Source organism: Falco punctatus (assembly GCF_963210335.1).
Source record: "Falco punctatus genome assembly, chromosome: 3".
Classification (NCBI taxonomy): domain Eukaryota; kingdom Metazoa; phylum Chordata; class Aves; order Falconiformes; family Falconidae; genus Falco; species Falco punctatus.
The window spans coordinates 68,214,260-68,235,686 of NC_137582.1; the positions used below are offsets into that span (position 1 = coordinate 68,214,260).

Genomic DNA, 21,427 nt, shown 5'->3' on the forward strand with positions numbered 1-21,427 from the left:
AAGGCTAAAGTTAACCAGGGAGCCCAGAAGTCTAATTATAATTGGGGGATATTATAACAAACAGGATCTCTGACTACACACACACAAAAAAAAAAGAAGTAAAGAAGTGCACCACATTGTGACACAAGCAGATTTCTTACTAGGACTTCCCTTAAACAAATACCCTTGAACAAGGGATACTCTCTTAAAAAAGAAAAAATAACCAAACAGAAGCGCTAGAGACCTCAAAAGAAGAAAAGAAACCAAAACAAAAACGGCAAACAAACAAAAACACCCAGAACAGAATTAAGTACCTAGCACTTTGAAGAGACAGACCGGAAGGGAGAGAAAGAATTCCCTGGAAAATACTGTCCCAATCCAGTAGCAGGGCCTGGGTGGTAAGCTGATAACTGAAGGGGCTTGTAAAGGTTTAAGATGCAAATGGCAAAAGTGAAAGAAGAGAAGTGTTTTGCCTGTGGTTCTTCAATCAATCCCAAGTAGCAGCAGCATGAGACTGCAGACAGAAAAAGCAACATGAGAAAGGCTAGCTTTAGGTTAAAAAGCTAAAGCTTGTGTGCAGGAGAAGCAAAAGCCTTTGCCTGGTGGCTGCTGAAAGCAGACAGCTGGAGGCAAAGTGACAGAAAGAGAGCCCACAGTCTACCAGAGAAGCCAGAAACCTCCAAATTGGTACCATGGGGCCAAGCAACTCTCAAGAGATGCCTGGCCATAAATCAATGCTGGAAAGACATCACTCACAAGCAGGGAGTGAAAGAACGCTTACTGTGTGGAGGAAGCAGCCCAACACATGACAGAGGACAGAAGCAGCAGGTTTTTTCAGTACAGACACAATCTGGAACAGAAGTGCGAATACAGAGAAACCAACACAACTATGCCCAGGAAATACTTTATATGGTTGAAAGAAAATGCATCACTCCAGACAGTGACACCCACTGTCCTTCCAGTGAAGTCCCAGAGAACTCACAGAGGAAAATGTAAGCAGAATTCAATTTCAGGATCCAGCTCAAACTGCAAAAAAAGGCTATTAAGTTGATACCTACCCGAACAGTTCAGTTACAAACCTCAGTAAATCAAAGCCAATTACAAGATTTCATTCAAAACAGAAGTATTTCAGATAAACAGTCAAGCTTTACTTTAAACAACATCAGTCAACAAGTATTTTTTCCAAAGGACCACTCAGTTACCTGCAATTCAGATTTGAATGGAAGGAGTTATTCCTTTCACTCATTCAAAAGAAATGGAATAAAAACAGACTGAAAAAAGCATACTGGTAATAAATTACTGAAGCCCAGGACACCACTGGTATTGCATGGCATTAATAACATGAACTGGTGCACTACCAGATGGGTCACCTAGCTAAGGTAGAAGTTATAAATCCCCTATTGCAGTTATTTCTTAACTTTAAACCAGAATGGAAATAAGTGACACAGATCAGTAATCTCAAAGTTTATTATTCATGGGTTAGTTAATCCAGTCTTTATATTTTTTTTTTAAATATAAAAGCTCTGTTGCAGTCCTCATATCCAGAAGAAAGAAGTATGCCTAGAAATTACCAAGAAGCACAAAGTGCTAAGTACTGAAATCTCATCTTCCTCATCCCAATCACATGACAAAAGAAAATTAAAGGGCAGAGCAAGCTATGTTAAACATACCAAGGGAACCACAGAGGGAGCAAACTGGACAGGGCTTTCTACAGTCTCATCTAGAATTTTTTCATTATTCCCTTATAGTATCTAGCCCAGAGTTTATGCACAACACGTATAGCAGCAAAGCAGCCTTTTAATCAGTATAGGTTACAGGGAACAAGTATTTCCAAATAAAGGGAGTACCAACATAGAGAACATATATCATTTAGACAGATCTCAGAGGAAACAAACAAATAGCTTAATAGTTCAAAGGCACTTGTTTTAGCTAAAAGCCAAGCAAGTCTGCCTTGCTAACCAAGCCTTTGTTGCAAGTTGTAATTTGATTGTTATTTTGACAGGGAAGACTGTGCTTAACACTAATTCTGGTGGCAACAACTACCCTTACCATGCCGAAACAGTCATTTAAACTCACAAATTCATCATCAAGGTCAAGCAAAACCATGTCAAATACATGATGCCATGTTTACAAACAAATCTTGAAAAAGTTCTAAACACACAAAAATGACCCTTAATATTTTGCCAGGCCAACACATCAGCAAGGAGTAACGCTGAGAAGTCAAAGCTTAGACCACCACATGGCTACAAAGCTATGCTTTAAAAAATTGATAACTTAGGTAAACATATTTCAAGAATGTTTATTAAAAAGCTAGATGTACTATTCATGGCTTCTATGAGTCATATGAAAAGCCTGTCACAACTTCCTGAAAACAAGAAAAGTTTTCTAATACTTTCAAATTAAATTTGAAAGTATTTAGCGTATTCACCCTACAGTATCTGTCAACAAGACCATATTACCAATTCTGTTTAAATGGAAGGAAGTATAAAATAAAATGCTAAAAAGCAACCAAAACAGAGTGGCAAAACAGTTAGTTACTGCAGTGCAAGTATTAACAGGGAAAAAAAAAAAGATCTGAAGCCATATATAGTCCATCCACTTGGTTCAATGAACTGCAATGTAACATCTGTAATCTAATGTTAAGAATTTTGCAGAAAGAATTAAAAATAAAGCAGCAAAATGAAAGACAACATTAATAAACACTAATAAAAGGAGACAAAAATAAAAATAAATGTGAACAAATAATTTGGTTATTCTGCAGATTAACAAATGGGCATTGTTAACCTAGCAGTGTCTACAGCTTCCTAATAGAAACAAATATATAAAACCCCAGGATAACAGCAGACAACTGATCTGTGTCTCAGGTCGTGAAAAGCGTCATTGTCATGTCACATCCATAATTTAAAATAAATTTGGATCAGTAGAGAATTTTAACAAATAGCAAGACTTCTTACTATGTCTGATGCTTCAGAGCCCTCCCAGAAAAATGGGACAAACAGTATCATTAGAACAGAGCCTAAAACCAAAGTGCAAACCATTAAATACAACCAGCTTGGATAAAACTACACTTTTGGCCACATTCAGAAACATCATGTTTAGCAGCAAAAGCAGAGTGAACAACAAATTACCGCAAAGATGTGTGACAGCAGACAGCCATAAGCTGTCTCACTACATCATTTTTGAACACCAATTATAGAAGAAATCAAGCATTTTCAGGAAGGAATTATTGTTCAAGTACATGGAAGAGACTAGATGACAAATGAGCTTATTGCCTGCACAACCATGGCTTCAGCTGGCTGATGTCCTGTGAGAGCAGAATCTAGCTGCTGTCATACTGCTAAAGGACATAAAAACAAAACATTTCAGAAAACACTCGTGACCATAAAACAGATTCTCTAACTAGCAAAGGGAGATGGCATCGTGACTGTAGCTCCTGGACGTTTGCTACAATTTGCATAAACATCAGCTTAATCTTTAACAGAAGTAGCTTCTAAGTGGCAAAAAAGGGGTATCAACAAAGAAAGTGTGCCACATACTGCTTTCTCTTGTACAAGTGTATTGCTAGGAGCATACAATTACCATTTTAGAACACAAAGCAGGACATCCAACTGAAAAAAAAAAATTCAAAAAACGAAACACCCAAAACCCCAACCCTCTGGCCAATTTGCAGCGGGAAAAAAAAAAAGATGATATAAAGAGGACTTCTGTATTGAACAAATACCTCAGGAGAGTTTCTACACGGATAGAATTTCACGGAAGTTTTACCCTATTACTCTATTTTAAACTTGGAGCTTTTTGGGAATCTGGAAACATGCATGTTCCTAATTCAGAGGACTAAAACACTCTACACTGTGCACAAGGCTACAGTCCAAATGACAGTTCCTGAAGTCATCAAAGACAAATTAAAAGAAAAAAAATTGTCCTAGGGGAATTTGTTCTAACACTGTAAAAGCACTGAAGCCTGATAACAGTGCCCTCTACTGTCTTCAAAAACAGTATTTTCTGAAATCAACAGAAAGCTCATCAGTACTGTTACCAGAAAAATACTGCAGTGTTTGATTTTAATTGTTTAATTTGAAGTTTAATGTTTTAAATCTGTCTCTGCTGACAGAAAGACAGCTGTGTAGCTGTAGGCCAGGTTGCGTGAAGTTAAGTCAAGAGAGATTGCCCATATATTTTGCAAAACTCTACTACAATTATGAAATCGGGCTGTACATGAACAGCAAGGACAGTCAATCATGTCTCATTAAAAGAAATGCTAAGAACTGAAAAAAACTAGCAGTTAAAAACAGTCACCAAATTTTTTTATTACACAATGAAAGAATGTCAGAATAGGCAACCTTAAGTTAGCCTAAACATAAGCTATAAATCTTAAACTTCACAGTATCTTTTACAAGTATATTTAAATAATTAATATGCCAATGCACCTAAAGTATATTTGAGAAGAATTTTACTGGAAAAGATCTCCAAACTTTATGAGGACAAAATCACTCTCTCTTATAGTATACAAGTGGAATGAGTATCAACCTGCACCAAGAACTGTGCCACTGCATTACTAACTCAGCACTGAGCTAAACAAAAATATCCTGACAATCTGCAGAATTTACTATCTCAGGCCTGACACTGTGTCAATGTAACAGCAGATAGACTTTCATATAGAGCAAGCTTATGACACCGTACAACACACCATGCAGATATTAAAAAACCACACAACGAACAAAAAGATAGCTTACTCTTAAGGAGAGAAATTGAAATGGATTTTTAAAACAGAGATATTGGATATAATAGAGAAAACATAACAGCAGGGATCATTTTAAAAACAGACGTTACTGTTCTGTCAATTCTACCTCTTCTGCAGAAGAGGCTCCTGAATGTTTCACACAGGTAGGTGCAGCTTCCACCATGGATATCTAGATGCATATTGTAGCCATGCAGTCCATATTCTGGATCCACATCATCCAATACAGGTTCACTAGGTGGAGGGTCATATTGACTTAAAAAAAAACAACAACAGAATTAAGCAAGTGGGAATTACTTAATAGAAAGAGATATGCTCAATAGCCTTACACTGAGACTATCATCTTAGGAGAGGTTGTAAGAAGGGGAAAAAAATTATTAGAAGACACAACTTCTCTTGTTTACTAATGTTTTTGAAAATCAAACATCTCTAGTTCATCATATTTCTTTTCAGCTGTCTAATACCTCTAATCAGCTAGCCAGCCTAGCCAAACGCAGAGAATATGGCAGTCAACTTTAAAAGGTACATCTGTTAAACTCAAAAATAAGGACTTGTTTACACATACACACATATACATACAAAAAAATAAATCTAAAAGCCAACTAGCTACGGACTTATCTGGAATAGCAGTTAATGAATAATTGTGTCTGTGTTTAACGTAGAAGATAAACTACCACACACAAATGAGCATAAGAGCCCAAACCCCTGAGGCAACTGAGCAGCTTCTACGTAGCATCCTATTTGGTAGCAAGAGAGACAGTGTTAAGCTTCACCTTCTGTGTGAAAAGAGCTATACCGAGTTATAGAAGGCACATAAGACTAGCAGTAGATACAACAGTATCTGAGCAGAAAGCTGAGGAGGTAAGCTGGAGGGAAAATAAATCCCCAGAATCATCCTCTAAAGCTAAAATTAAAACAATTTACAGTGTATAAACAGATATTATATTATACACTGCAATATACACAGACACTTCACAGGAAATTCACCTAGTTTTTCAATAGGACTGAAAGATAAATGCAGGCACCTTACCAGTTGACTAGAATTTTTCTCTCCCCTCTTACACAGCTGAAGATTATTTTCCTACTGCCTCAAATGTCTCCCTCTTTTCTAGGTCTTTCAGATAGGAAGAAGGAATTAAAAAGTACTTGTGAAAAGGAAGAACATATGGGCACTACACTTTGAACTTGCTCAATACATCAAGCACTAGTACACTTGTGACTAAATTGTCTCCTTAATATCATAACAATGGCAACATTTTAGTATGAAAAAACTTCTACAACTTTGTATAAAGTTACTATTGTTTATATTAAACAAAAATAATTACTGCCTAAATATAAACTTCTAACCAGAAGCCAATTTTAACTATAAAACTCACAGACTTTATTCAAAAGGTTACCTTTATTAACCACAAAGGAGAAACCAACACTTACACAGTAGCAGAACCCAAAGTGCTTCTCTCAAGAAGTTGATGATAATGAAGACTCACCAGAACAAAAGCAATTTCATTTTTGTCCTGAAAATTTAATTAAAGTAGATGTGTTTTCATCTAGAATATTTTTTCCCCACAAGGTCTTCCTGAGCATTAAAACTGATAGACAAATGCTGGTGCTTATTACTCTGGCAGTTACCGTAATAATGTTAATAATGGTTTACTTTAACACTTAAGACTCCTATAACTGCCACTGTCTTTTCACAAGAGTACAGAACGTTTGTAAAAGATCACAGCATCTCTATATTATGGGGAAAGGGAAAGGAAAATAGCTATGCCAGGGCAAAAGTTATCCGCCGCAATCCATGCTTCTCTAGCTTCTACCTACCACTTTAAAATGGACATCTACAAAGGGTCAGCTTACTCCCAGCAACTAAACACCTAAACAGCAAGCTTACGCTCATATTTAAGGAACTACCAGCAAAGAGGACTAACATCAGTGAGGAATACAGAGCTATTCAAAAGAAACACTGAATTTCAAAGTAAAACGCCATATGTCTTCACCAGATCACGTACTGATAAGCCACTCTTTCTATAGGCCTATATAGCTCAAAGAAAATTTCAGAGCTCAGTGTGAGAATTAGACAGAGGTAACGGTATCTATTTACTTCAAGAAGACAAACTGCTAGGATTTGAGCTCCTCACCTCCCCAAGAAAAATGCATTTAAGTCCTACATTTGCAAACATGGAAGTCAATAGCAACATTACTCACTGCCAGCAGTTTATTACTGTCCTTAAAAGCAGGCAACTATTGTTTTCATCTCTCTGGGTTACCAAACAAAGTTGTAACTTCTACTTGATATTTAATATTTTTCTTTTAGCTATGCCTGTACTTTTGTAGTGCAAAATTACAGCTATAAAAAATACAATGACAAAAATTTACGAATCACATACAGTCTTTCTCTATTCAAATACCAGAAGGCCCACATAATCTGTCCTTGGTTGTCAAAACTACTAGCATCAACAATTTCTGTTACACAGCTGAGCTATGTGTGAAAAAACAAGGTGTGTAGCATCTGCAATATTACACCCATCTACGGATAACTGCCTAACATTACTCTGCCCACAGAGACAATAAGAACAGCTGTTCAGAAAAAATTAAGCAGGAAAAATACAGTAGACTGAGGCACACTATGCTTCAAAACTCTGTGAAACGTAGTTACAATTGAACCATTTCCAGGTGCTGAAAGAGTTTTCCTTCCAAGCATGGTAAGGGGTAATGTGCTAGCAAGACCAGATACAACAACACTGGAACACCAATCTACTGAACTTCTGAAGATAAAAATGAAATGGCTACTCACTTATTGGAGCTTTTCATAGATTGAGACAACCAATAGGCTCATGTAGGTCTGCCAGTCTCAAGATTTCTAGAAAATGGACCCTTTTAACTAAAGGGTGAAACATATATCCCTTCTGTCGTTTAAACAATTCTGGTGATTGTGCACACTGGGGTAGCCAAAGTTTCCAGCTGAAAATGAGATGCAGCTTAGAGCAACTGTTCCCAGAGTCCCTGAGGGAAGTCCCTTGCCAGTGCCAATGTAGGTCTATGTCATTAACATAGCTGGGGGAGGAAGAAAGGGCTGCCACCTCTGAATTCAGCCCAAAAGCAGAACATCTGAAGTAGACTTCTGCTCTAAAGGAATCTAGATCCTTGTACTTCAATACACACTGCGACCTTGGTGTCTGTCTGAAGTTGCATATGGTTAGGTGCTCTGGAAGCCTACTTCCAGTGTTCCACACTGCTCTTGAAAGACATTCATCGCTACACACAGCATACAGAAGCTAGCCACTTCACTTAGACACTTAATACCAAGAACTGAATATCCCTGAAAGGGCCCCATTTACAGCATTCCTACAGCTGCAGCAGGATATGACTATCTAGTGGTGTAAATTAAAGGAAACTACTAGCAAAGCTGCCTTGTGGGAATTCATCACTTCGAGCAATGGCAACCGGGCAAGGCATGAGTTGGGGGAAGAAGCACACCTCTCCTCAAACTGTTCTATTTAAAACGTCTTTAGGATATCAAACTTTGGCATGTGAAGACTGTAAAATAAATACAACAGAACAAACAAAAAAGATCAGTACGGTATCTGTCACATAACTGTTCTTTTAAGTGGATTTTTTGAAAATTACAGACACTCCTGCCACAGCTCTTGAGAATATAATCATTCATCAACTAGCTGTCCCCACCTGGATTTTTCTGTTGTTAATGTGAACAAGTTCTTTCAAAATCCAAAGACTAAATTAAGATGAAAAAAAAATCCCCAAAGCCCCAAACACTCCAAAAACTCCAAACTACAAGGCAAAAGAATCTGATTCTTCAAGTCATACTAAAGTACTGAAAGAAAATGTTATCTTACCTTCCAAACTCCTACTAGGAGTCCTGGATTCAGGCTGAAGAGCTGGACAAGTTTATCAGCACCAATTGCTACACTACTTTCAGTCAGGTTAGCAAGATGGTACTCAGCAATGAAGGAACGTCGACGAGGTCTTTGAAAAGAACATACGAAATACAGCAACAAGACTATGTCTCCTTATTTTTGTGAAAGTTCAGCCTAATTTCATCTTTAACTCTTTAGTCTGACCAACAACACATGATGAAAACTGCTTTGAAAGCATTCAGCACAGCACACACAGTCGTAAACTTTACTTCCAAATACGGCATACTAGCAGGATCTCAACACCTAACAAGAAAAGAAACAAAAGCCACCACAGGGTGGCTTGATATACCACTTAAAAGCAAATTATAAAGCAATTCTGTGGCTATTTTGGAAATATTGGGCAAGCATTTCATTTTTTCTTTTAATACTATGTTGGTACTAGATTGGATCACTGAACAGTTTTCAGTATGAAGCAAGCTATTAAGAAGGTAAATTCTTCCTCCACAGAAGCAAAATTCCAAGGAAAGGGTCAAACTGTACATATAATAAATTAAAACCAGAAAGCTTCCTCCAACAGAAGCTTTTAGAAAATTATTTCTAGATTTTGCCTGTAATTAAAACAATTTAGCTACATAATACCCTTTAACAAGAAGTGCATAGTTCACAGGTGTTCTTACTGGCTAATGATGCATAAAGAAGAGCAGAAAGCAGTGTCTGCGTTACCTTTTCAGAATGGAGAAATAATGCTTTCTAAAACCCTTTGCAGACTTTAAGCTCTTACTGTATTCAAAACTGTTCCTAGATACCCCAATAGTATCACAGTAGTATCACCTACCATTATACACTACTAGTAAGACAGCAACTGATGCATTACCTTGAACTGTAAGATTTGGGGCAGGGATGGGACATCAACCCTTTCCATCTTTAAGTAAATCAAGCTGGTACAAACCAAGGGACTTTCCCAAAGTCCCTCCACTAGCTCCTTATAGTCTTAACATTCTGGTATTAGTGAAATCATTACATTCATGTGTATTCACAAGCTCTAACAACTAACAATTCTGTGAAACAAATACACTAACTGCCTGCAAGTTTTCTTTTACTATTTTCTATATATGAATCATTATCTTGGTAAAACAACTACATTTCCCACATAATTTAACTGCAAGACTTGTTCAGCTGACTTTACACAAAAGGCTTCTCTTGATTTCGGTTTTGGTTTGTTGGGGGTTTTTTAGGCAAATAATTCACTTCTGCTTGAGGAACCACCATTTTGTAAGTGAAAAACAATTCTCTCTTTTCAGAGCTCTGCTGCAAGGGGTTTTGTGTAAGAAGCATGTAGGTGATACTGCATATACTAAAATGACTCATAGGACACAGGCATATGGAAAATCCCTTGACAGCAACAAAATACATACACACCTCAAATACACACTTCTAAATTAAACATCTTTTCTCAGAATATAATGCCAGAAAAATATTGTATGTACTTAATTTACAGAACAACAGCTATCACACATTGTGCTGTGGACTAATTTTTTTTTTTTTATATGCACATACTTCTATTGTTCACACAAACACCAAGTTCCCTAAATTCACATACACACCTATCAGACAGGAAAAAATAAACATTAGTAACATAGATTACCCAATTGCAGCCATCTAAACATTGATTAACTGTTCCAATCTAAATGTCTCACATTAAATTCTGCTAGATTTACATGTTTGTTTTGTTTATTTGTATCTATGCCTCAGATTCAACTTTCCAAAGCAGGACCTATCAGTCTGTGTCTTGCATGCTAGAAGTGACATTAACTTATGAATTAACATCATAGCTTGCTGGATTATAACTATTTCTTGCTTAAAAATTCTACCAATGAAGAGAAGGACATATACTTTGGAAGAAACACTACAGAGAGGCTTTCTAAGAATGGAGAAACTTGTTAAGTCAAACCAAGGTTAGATAGCTCCTACAGCCACATAATCAACCAGTTACACCAAAAAACCCTCAAAAATCCTCTGTAAAAAACTCACCCATTCTTCCTGGGAGCTCTGCTTTGGTCAGGAAGCAATGGCATAAGTCCGAATAGTTTTAGGGTTGACAGGATGTCTAAGCATGGCCAATTTGTACCATACCAAAGTATAGCAACAGATGTGTCTTTAAATGATAGGTCTGCCTTCTCCATTACATGTTCCTTTCCATTTTTGTCCTTTAGAACAATTATCCAACTCAAGCCAGAAGCTCTGTTATTTAGAAATTGAGAGGGGAGAGAAATGTTTAAAAAAAAAATTCTCCAAGTGACAAAACTTACATGCTTCCAACAGAATTTTTAAATTTCTATTACCTGCTATTTATGTTTCTCAGGCTAGGTTATTATAAACTATCATTGTTTCTTCTCATTATGATACACATTTCCATATCCCTCCCAGCATTTCCAAAGCTGTTCATACTCTGTACATTGTTCTCAAGTAAACATAATCTGTGACAAGGTATTTCTTACTTTATAGCTTCTTTGGCTTTACATGGAACACCTGTATAAGAATCTACAGGTTTAACAAGTTGCATTACTCTAGTTTTGACAGCAGCTACTTGTTTGAAGATGTATTCTTTCTTCCAGTACCCAGGTTTTCTATCATGTAGAACAGTACAGCCCAAGGAAACAGTTTCTGTCTGTTCAGACTTCATTTCCCGAATTGTCCTTTTTGGTTGAAAACAACTTGAATAGATTTTCAGCCAGATTCCACTGAAAATAAATTTAAAGAGGAAAATCATATAAATTGCAAGAATAGTTACTTAACTATATGCATGTTAATATTAATTATATTAAATATAAATATTTATTATAAATAAATATTAATTATATGCATGTCTCAGCTACCTGAGCATGTTAGCAGAAAAATAAAAAGTCCTAGATTATCTGCAAACTGGGCTCGATCTAAATCTAAGTTTATAGAAGACCAGAAATTATAGCCACCTAGGTACTAGTCCAAAAAATGCTAAGGTGCAGTTGTACACTTTCCCCATTTTGACCTTCCAACAAGTCGTATGAGGTCAGTTTCCCTGGTGCAAACATGAAGGCTCAGGAACCAACAGATGCTAGATGCCAGCATTTCTCATGGGCTTACTAGGTTATCTCAAAGAATATGGAATCTCTGAACACATTTCTTGTTCTGGATTATACATACCAAATAAGATCCACTTAATGACTTCCTGCTTTACTACAGGAGGGGGAAAAAGTTATTCAGTCAGTTTTTACAATATGCTAGTAAGGTTGATAAGCATCTCAATTACATATACACAAGATGTTCGACTAGTGCTCCAAAAGGTAAGATCATCAGATATCGGGAACTTCCCGCCGTTTTACACCTCTCAACAGCAGCCTAGAGTATGCACTTTTCAAAAAGCTCTCCTTCCCCATATGGTATTACTTCCTTCACAGACACTCACTGAAGCAGATTAAAACACAACAAAACAAAACAGTAGATATCTGAGAGAAAGCTATTGTGAGGAAACAAAGAAAAGGTTCTTGCCTGTCTTCCTGAAAATACAGGATCCAGGTTGAAGCTCTGAGCCAGCACAGCCATACTCAGTGACTTAAGTGAAAACTGCTTAAGGCTAAGCAGTGAGTTTTGAAAATTCCACCCCAAAACAATGATGCATTCTCCTCACACTAAATCAGCTAGTGGAAAGTTCTTTAATACCTCTTACTCAACAGAGACAAACTGGACTCCAAGTTTCTCACACAGATGCAGCTCAAAGCAGGGTGGAGGACAACTACCTACGTTTAGTGGTAGTACCACTGCCATATCAATCTCTTCTGCACTCTCTTTTGAAGAGCTTGAAGACGACATGTCTTTTTGAAGACATCAAAGAAACACACAACAGGAATGATAGGTTCAACTCTTTCCTGTTAGGAAAAATATGAGGTCACCTTTCTGCCTCCCACACTCCAGTACCTCTAGGACAGTTCACGGAATACTGAGTACAAGAGGTTACAAGAATTCAAACAACAATCTGTAAATAAAGGTTTCCAGTACGTTTACCAATTTTAAAGTGCTAACCACAGTCTACGTAACTGTGCTGAAGAAAATTAATAGCAACAGAAACAAATTCTCAAAAGAAATTCTCTACCATTTATCAGCAAGACTACCTTTACCAGTCCTCACTCATCTCCAGGCAAACTTACGCTAACATGCTTTGTAATGCATTTTTCTCCCCCTTAAAGCATTAAAGCATTCAAGGACTGAATCCATCCCACACTGCCTCCTAGCCATGAAAAATACTCTTACTTCATCAGCTGCTGAGAATAAATCCCCACATACTGAGAGCCAAGCTCTTTGTTACCGATAGAAACATACTCAGGAATTCTGCAAAAACCTTCTAGCCCGCTGCTCTGCAGATATATATACAATCTCCCACTGATATTTTCCGAGTCAAAGCTGTTTAAAAACACACAGACCCATATGCCTCTATGACTAGTAAAGGGGGATTCATAGTCAACATGAGCTCCTGACTTTCCTTCCACCAAAACTGAGGTGGGGGAAACATGAAGAACAATCCCACAAGTAAAACAAAGACTTACGACACTTGAATTTTGAGACCAGAAAAGACAACCCAGTTATCAGATAGTATAGAACATTTCTGATGGAGGGAAGAATTTCTCATTTAACTCCAAAGCAGCTAAGAATTGCAGGATGATAAAAGCAGAGATGTCCTTGATACACCATCTTTAGGGGAAACTGAGTTGCACATCATCCAACTGGTCCTATTCAGCCTAAAAAGTCCAGTAAGATGTCCTCCTATAACCCTCTCCTGTTAACTAGAAATCCCTTCCCAAGACAGACATCCTTTCTTTCAAGGGCAGGTACTCAGTGTCTGGCTGCAAGACGCTGAAAAGACAGGGGTTAGTAGTAGGCATTTCCTGCGTGTTGAAGGTACAGTCTCAGGCAATGTAAGCTGAATGAAGACAGACTTGCCACCAATATCCACCACCCTTTTCCTCATTCTGTTACATATTGCTTCTTCCTCTCCCAAAACAACATTAGGCAACCAGATGAGAAATCAGTTCCAGAAGCTCAAAAATTCAGTCAGGGCAGGGAGACAGACGAGAAAAACTAGGGTGACTTGGAATAACAAATATTTAGGGAGGTATCACTGCCCCTTCACCCTAAACTTTCAAAAAATTCAGGGCAGACAAATCAAAAAGGCATCCAACAGGGAACCATTTGCCCCTTCCATAGAATATGCACCATTCATGCTTCAAAGCGTTAAGTATAATGTTAATCTCAAGGCCTATTAGATGTTGTTACAAGAAGCCAACCCAAGCTTTTACTGCTAACTCAAATGCCAGAATCACACAAGCACCACTGTCAATCATCACTTCACCACAACAGCAAAAACATCTGGGCCAGGCAAAAAGATCTTCCCCTGTGTTCTGGCTTCTCATTTCCTCCTATACAGGCATTTTCTGCTGGTGATCAAAATACTCATGCTTTCAGACAGACCACCTATGCGAGCTTCCCCTACTGCATGACAGGAAGGCTGGAGTAATACACACTGGGGCAAGGAGGGTGCAAAAAGGTGGGTCAGAAAAATTTCCCTGCCTTCAACAGTTACATTGAAGACATCAGTGCCAAGGAATTGCTAAAGTGCAGACATTCTGTGAAGAGTCCAAAAACAAAGCACTGCATTAGACAGCACAGATATATCACAATGAAAGGCTGATAGCCCTGTTGCATCAAGGATAGCATCCTGTAAATCCAGAACAACAGAAATATCCCCAAAAAGACACTCCGCCTAACAAACAAAGATCAGATTTGTCAGAGATACGCAGGGACTTCACTTAAAAACTTCTATTAATTCACTGCAAGATTCAGAGTCTCGAAAAGGTCCATGGAAATCCAGCAGGGAGCACTGACCTGGTCCCACTGAACCAGTCAATCTCCTAGATAAGGGATAGTATCTCTTCTTCAAATCCCATTTGTGCACATACAGTAATCTCTGTTGAGATTAGAAAATAAAAACAGACATTGTTGAGACTGGGACAGACAAATCAGCTTCCCTTGAACAGCCACAATTTTATCCTACATTACTATCCTTAAGTGGAAAACACATATTAAGATACATAATTTGTGTCAACTACACAGTTTTTATTTACATGCACTTGCTGACAGCCTCAAAAAATAAAATTTTCATTGTGGCCTTCCCTTTAAATTCATCAGTTCTAAAGGTGTCAATGCCAGTGTTAATTGATTCAGTGTACAAGCTCTGTCAAATAAATAAGAAATGGATGAATACCAGATGCAGCTACTTCCTACATAGGAAGACATTTTCTCATTTAAAAAACACTAATGCAGTAGAATCCTAGGATAAAAGGGTACACAGACATCCTAGTTATTGCATACCAACCAAGGTCTCTCCTCTTGATCCTTCCACAAAATTGTCATGATACTGGTAGGAGCAATTTGTGAACTCTGTATAAGCAATCACTTATAAAAAACCACGTCAGTATTTATCTTTGCCCCTTTTGTTTCCATTTAGAAGCCACCAAAATCCAACAGAAAGAGCAGCAAATAAAACCCATTATTAAACTCCTTGACTAAATCAAGCCCACTGCAAAAACCTGATGAAAGAGCTAAGCAAGCAGGACTTCAAAATTATGAAAGCTACAACAATTCTACAAAGCTATCAGCTACACACCACTAAGGATTGCCCAAATCAAAAAAGCTTGTGCAGGTGCATGTGAATACAAACGAATATATGCAAATTTTACAACAAAATAAATGTTAATAGCAACATTTCAAAACACACTATTGAGTTTTCACCTTGTAACCCCCATTAAACTTAACAGGGCTTGCACAGTTAGAATTCATACAACACGTTGCACTGGGAGCTACGCAGTATGCTTCCAACACAGTAACTGCCAGTAGGTGCATGCATCACTGCTCTGGCATCAGTGAAACTAAATTAGAAAGACTCATAACTCAGGTACACTGAACTGCTGCATGATTAAGACTAGTACCCGTGCTTCCCTCTTCCTTACTTGTCATTGGCTAGATGATAGAAGTGCTTATTCACACAACCAACAGACAACAGGGACACAGCATCCAAATAGGAAAATATCTTCGTCAGCATTTCTGATGGCATGCTGGAAAACAAGAGAAAGAAATACTGTTAGACTTGCCTGAAAACTCCAGAAATGACAATGGCAAAGAATTTTTATTCCAAACCAGAGCAAAACAAAACTTCTCTCAGCTTGTAAATACGCAGTTTGGTTTCTGATTTGTGTCTCCGATAGAAGACATTAATTAAAGCAATTCAAACCAAGCTATTCAAGTGGCACAGCACAATTACATGAAAAGTTACAGATTTGCATTTTCATTAAACTTTGTTAACTTTAACCCAGTTTGACATGAAACTACCTCATTCAACTTCAGTTTCTCACTGCTTGTACCATGACTTTAACTTTTAGTTCATAACCACCAGCATTCGCCAAAACCATGTATAGTCACTCTCCTGAGTGTAGTGTCAGGTCTCAGGATGCACCAGGACAGAAATGTCCTGGTAAAACATTGAGATCACACCCTACCTCATCAAAATCTTCAAACTATGTGTGTTTAGGGGTGTCATATGGTTTTCATTTACAACAGAAAGATGTAGTGAATTTCAAAATAAGGGCTAAGTGGCATCTTGAGAACATTAATGTTTCTGTGCATCTGTAAGGCTGCCTGAAATACAGGTGCTAGCCTAAGTACAACAAGCACAACATAACCTGGAGATAGGCCACCGTGATTTTTGTATTAACAGACAGAAACCTCATACCCTTCAAGTAGGATCTGGTAAGTGCACAGAAATTAAGAAACATGCTTTTTATGCACTAACATTTTGGAGCATGAGAGTATGGTAACATCAAAATCACCACTGAAAATATATGGTGCTGTGAAAGTCAATACCTCAACTGTGCCTCTTGTCCATTTACTACTGTGTCATTTACAACACTTGCTGATTTACAATACTTTATTCCAGAAGCATATAGCTTTCAAGCATAGAATTGTAACAATGCCAACACTCCCAGGTTTGTATTAAAATGCAGAAATTTAGTTGCACTAACATAGAAGCAACCATGCAAAAACTTGTATGGTTATTATGTAAAATAACTGAAACACAGTAAGCCCGAAGCAGTTAGTACATTTATTCCAGCAAGAATTTGGAAATGATCCCTTTATAATCTGCATATTAGCTAAAATTATATGCTTGATTCAGAATTCTCAACAGACCATATTAATTTTCCTTGAATGAAGCTGAAAGGAGTTGTTTTTTCTTTTTTCTCTTGTCTTTCACAATAAACTAACAGTATTAGGTATTGAACTGGCCTTCCAATGGAGAACAGAGAAACGATTACACAGGAAGCCACAAAATGTTGAAAACAAAATAAGTTAATCTTTCATGTAACGTATTCTTAGATTTTCTTGTAGAAGCATTAACTAATTTTCAACAAAAAACCAACTCATGATTATATCAAAAGTACCCTTTCACTACCAAATGGAAACATTTACCTCACAGCAAATATGCAGCAGCCACTTTATTCCAACCCCCTCATTCCACTCCACCATCCTAAGCCTCTCTATACAAAGCAACAAGCATGAAGAGAAACATCCAAAGCTTAATTCCAAACTGATTTTTATTGAAGTAATAGAATAAAAATTGTTATTCTCAACCCAGCTCATGATTTGCAAAGCAATTGTTGAAGGCTTCATATGACTTGTAAAACCTACATACTTCATGTGAACTTAGGAAAGGAGGCAAGGGAGAACCATGCCAGAAAACATTAGGTCAACACAGAGTCACCAAGTAGGCCAGGAAAGCAAATTTTTCAACACAGAACATCTGAAATTGAAACCTCCAAGGTACGAACACAGTAATTGTAAGCAGCCAAAAGATGGCTTATAGTCTTCAACGGGTCTTCCACTCTTATTCCTAAACTAAAGACATACTCACCTCTCAATACACGTATTAGGTCTTGGTTTTATGGAAGGTGTCAAATACAGACTTTTAATTCCAGAATTTACTGTTCCAGAACATTCCCCAGGTCTGGCAGAAAAGCTCCTTGACCTACTTCTAAAAATAAAAAGCTGTTAGGAGTCATATCATCACAAAATGAATAAATATGCATATTCGGCACACCGAGACGCCATGTCTCAACTGAGCCAAGATTCAAGGAACACATCATATGGTAACTTACTATTATCAGTTCACAAATTTGAACAATTATCTCCAAGTTAAAATACCTGACATCAGGAAGTTATCAGATTTAAACTCACAGGTGTCTCTCCTATAATTAATCTCTTGCAGTAGTCACAGGGGAATAGTGTTGCATCACCACATCAGCTTGAATCCAACAGAGATCTATCAACATTAGACAGCTGCACCACTGCAGCCACCATAATCAAGCTCCAGATAGGCCCCTGCAGTAAGTCAAACTCACTGATTAATCTCCTGTTTTGCAGCATCACTCCAGAGACATTTTTGATCCATCCAACTTTGCTAAGCTATTAAAAGATATCAAATAAAACAATACCTTGAAACTTCCTCAAAACTGACAAGGCTCAAAAAGAATTCCCTTAACTACACAACAGCATCATATTTGAAACAAATGTATAGTATCATTTCAGATTTTCCCCTGCTAAATTTACTCATAAATCCACAAGTGTTAGTTCAACAGGCAAGATGGGCATCAATGTTTTTATTGCTCATTAACACATAACAATTTGGACCAAAATTACTTTTACTAAAGAAAGCAACTTTGCATATTTCTAACACAAAATCTTGCAATCCAACTGGCCACACATTTTTTCCAAGTTTTCTGATAGTAAGAACTTTGTAAGATGTAATTACAAATACTATCATTAAACCACATAGAAATATTCACATGGAGTTTCAGTCTTAATCAAATCCTTATACTTCACATCCACTGATACCACCAAACAGGCAGAGCTCCCCATATACTCTATTAGTGAGAGTTTGTATTGCCAGCTGACTTTCCAACACCTGGCCAATCCAACTCTGGGTTTCTAATCAACGAACCAACCCTGCTGAGGGAAAAAATAATAATAATCTGATATTTAAGTACACCGGTACCATGCACATTTAACACACACTGCTCTTGATTTAACATTGATTTATACTCAAAAATAAAAATCAGAAGAAAATAACAACTCTGCCATACATTATCAACTGTGCTATGTAAAAAAAAAAAAAAAAAATCCCTAAAGTTTTACTGGGAATTGTTATAAACATAACACAAAAAGACATGCACGTTTCAGCTTGGGTACCAGTCACTGAAAGACTAATAAAATTAACAATCACAAAAAAAGTAACTGTATATCAAATACGTCCTGGAGGTCAAGCAAATGTTTTACTCTTATTAAGAAGCACACTTAGATGATTAGATGAGGCTGTAACAAACTGCATTTTCTAGAAGCTATTAAAGGGATTTAGAGGCACAAATCATGTTCAACAGCAGCAGAACTACCCCTTCTGTATCTTTCTGGGCAGCACGTCCCAGGCTATTCTGTTCTGTACCTATGCTGAAAGCACAAAAGATACCTAGTTTGGCCATACCCTATAGTGTCATGACTACACAGATTCCAGGTACAGGAATAATTCAGATCAGGAGCTGGATCCTGGAGTTTTACAACACACTTCACCTGGTCCAAGCATAACTTGCATTGCCTGTATTCATTCCTTGCTCTGTTTTTTAACTGCTCCTTGCCCTCTTCATCCCGGGAAGGAATTTCTGAAGTGACATGTTGCCTACACACCCCTTGAAAACTTTGACTTAGTATCTATTGTAACCTATATAAGCTTCAATTCAAAAAAAGTACTAAGTTTTTGCATCTTCCAAAACAGAAATATTCTCAAGCAGCAAACCCATTGCATAAACTATTTTTCAGGTATTGTGTGTACTAAGACTTGAAATTAGTATTGACAATATGCTTTTACACCACCTTGACAAACCTTGCCTGGCTGAGTTAAAAATCAATGATGGCATTTACTCCCCTTTTTAGGCTTCTAGTAAGAACTGAGATGCTCTTGCTTAGAAACGCAACCTCAATTGCTATTTCATTAGCTTTCAACTTGCTGGACTGAGTTTTGTACCAGTATTTTCACCTTCATACCCTGTAGCACTCACAACGTGACTACTGTTTTTTTGCTGGTCAGGGAACAAATCAATTTCAAAGAATATAGAGAAAGTTTTAAGTAGTAACAAAACATGTCTACTCCTCCAAAAGTGAAAGCACAGCTGGGAGATAAACAGAAATGACAGTAACATTTTGAAGTCTGTTTTTCTTTCCCTCTGCTAACAATTCCAAAGTCTTTTTAAAAGGTGGGTATTATCCATTCCATTTACAAGCTAAAAAAACAGGGGGAATGAAACAGCTATGAAACTCAAGGTTGTACAAATGGGTTAGCAGGAAGAAAAAAAAAAAATACTTCCTCAATTTTGCTTCCAAGACTGGTGCTTCACATTTTTGGAAACTGAACCTGTACTCTAGGAACTAAGCTAATCACACCTTCCACAATGAAATCCTCCCATTCATTACAAAGGCCTAACTACCCTGAACATACATATACATTAGCCACTAAGCTAGCTAGTGATTTGTAGACAGGCTACTGCTTATTACACTAGCTCCTCTAAGCTCAAGCACCTACCCAAGTTTAAGCCCCACTACCCAGACAGGAAACAGGGCATTTAACCTTCCCCACAGCAGGAAAGGCCCGCGGTCCCCGTCACCAGGCCTGTCACCGCTACAGGCATCCCCCCGCCACAGGGCCAGGGCCAGGAGGGCCTGGGCCACAGCTGCGGCAAGGTTACAGCTGGAAAACGGAGCCGTCGGGGCGGGTGGAAGAGGTCTCCCAAAGGAACCTCGGGAGAAGGACAAACAATAAACCACCCACCACGGACAGGGCGAGAAAGGCCAGGCAGGCAGCTGCGGGGGGCAGAGCCCAGCTACGCGCTCGATGCCCGCCGTCGGCCTCTCCTCAAGCCAGGCAGGGAGACCATTACCTGGGCTCGGCAGCACGGCCGGGCCGAGGGGCGGCGGCGACAGCAGCAGGGGCAAAACGCCGCCACGGCCCGACCTCGGCGGCGCCAGGGAAAGCCCCGCCGCCGCCCGCCGCCATGGCCGGCCCTACCGCGGGACGGCGGCTTCGTGCCGCGCGGGGGGTACCCGGCCCGGGAAGGGCGGCGCGGGGGAGCCGCCGCCCCCACCCCCACCCCCTTCCTCGTAGCTGCGTCGCCGCCCGACGGAAGAGCAACCTGCCGGGCTCTGCGTTCGCCCCGGGGAAGTTTATTTGTAGGTGAAAGGACAGCGCCTCCCCTGAGAGCTGCCAGCGGGGCGGGCGCGGGGCGGGGCAGGGCAGCCCTCAGGGGGCGAGCACCGCCCCGGCCCTGCCCGCCGCCGCGGCGTTGCGCTCCGCAGCAGCCCCGGTGCGGGGCACACGGAAAGCGTTACTACACGGGGGCACCGCAGCGGCTCCCGCCAGGAGCCCCGTCAGCTTCCGCCCCTCCTCGCCCCACGGCGAGCTCCGCGCTGGTGCGCCGTCCCCGGGAAGCCGGGGCAGGGTCTTCTCAGGTGTTCTGGCCTCCACTCCCGGAAGCGTCACCTGCCTCGCTCTTGCGCACCTGTATGTGCCAGATCAAAAAACAGCTTTAAAAAGGGTGACGGGGGCCGCCCGCCCCGCCCCGCTCAACGGCCGGCGGGTCCTGCCCCCTGAGGGCGGGCTGCGGCGGCGCTCGGCATGGCGGGCGCTGTAGTGGCCTTTCGGGGAGCCGCTGCT

General features: G+C 39.2%; 1 protein-coding gene across 5 annotated transcripts in view; it reads right to left on the minus strand.

Moving 5' to 3' along the window:
• The window catches only part of FBXO15 (F-box protein 15), a 63,740-nt gene extending 42,375 nt beyond the window's left edge, over positions 1-21,365 (minus strand). Inside the window, exons 1-8 of one of the 5 annotated variants that reach the window (XM_080379229.1) lie at positions 21,273-21,365; positions 17,585-17,704; positions 15,630-15,734; positions 11,088-11,330; positions 10,621-10,830; positions 8,569-8,698; positions 6,149-6,231; positions 4,827-4,972 (exon numbers count right to left, since the gene is read on the minus strand). In XM_080379229.1, the coding sequence (XP_080235355.1) occupies positions 4,827-4,972; positions 6,149-6,231; positions 8,569-8,698; positions 10,621-10,830; positions 11,088-11,330; positions 15,630-15,733 (916 nt within the window). In that variant the 5' untranslated portion in view covers position 15,734; positions 17,585-17,704; positions 21,273-21,365. The other 4 variants (XM_080379227.1, XM_080379226.1, XM_080379228.1 and 1 more) reach the window with 4 other exon arrangements.
• Positions 21,366-21,427: the final 62 nt, after the last annotated feature.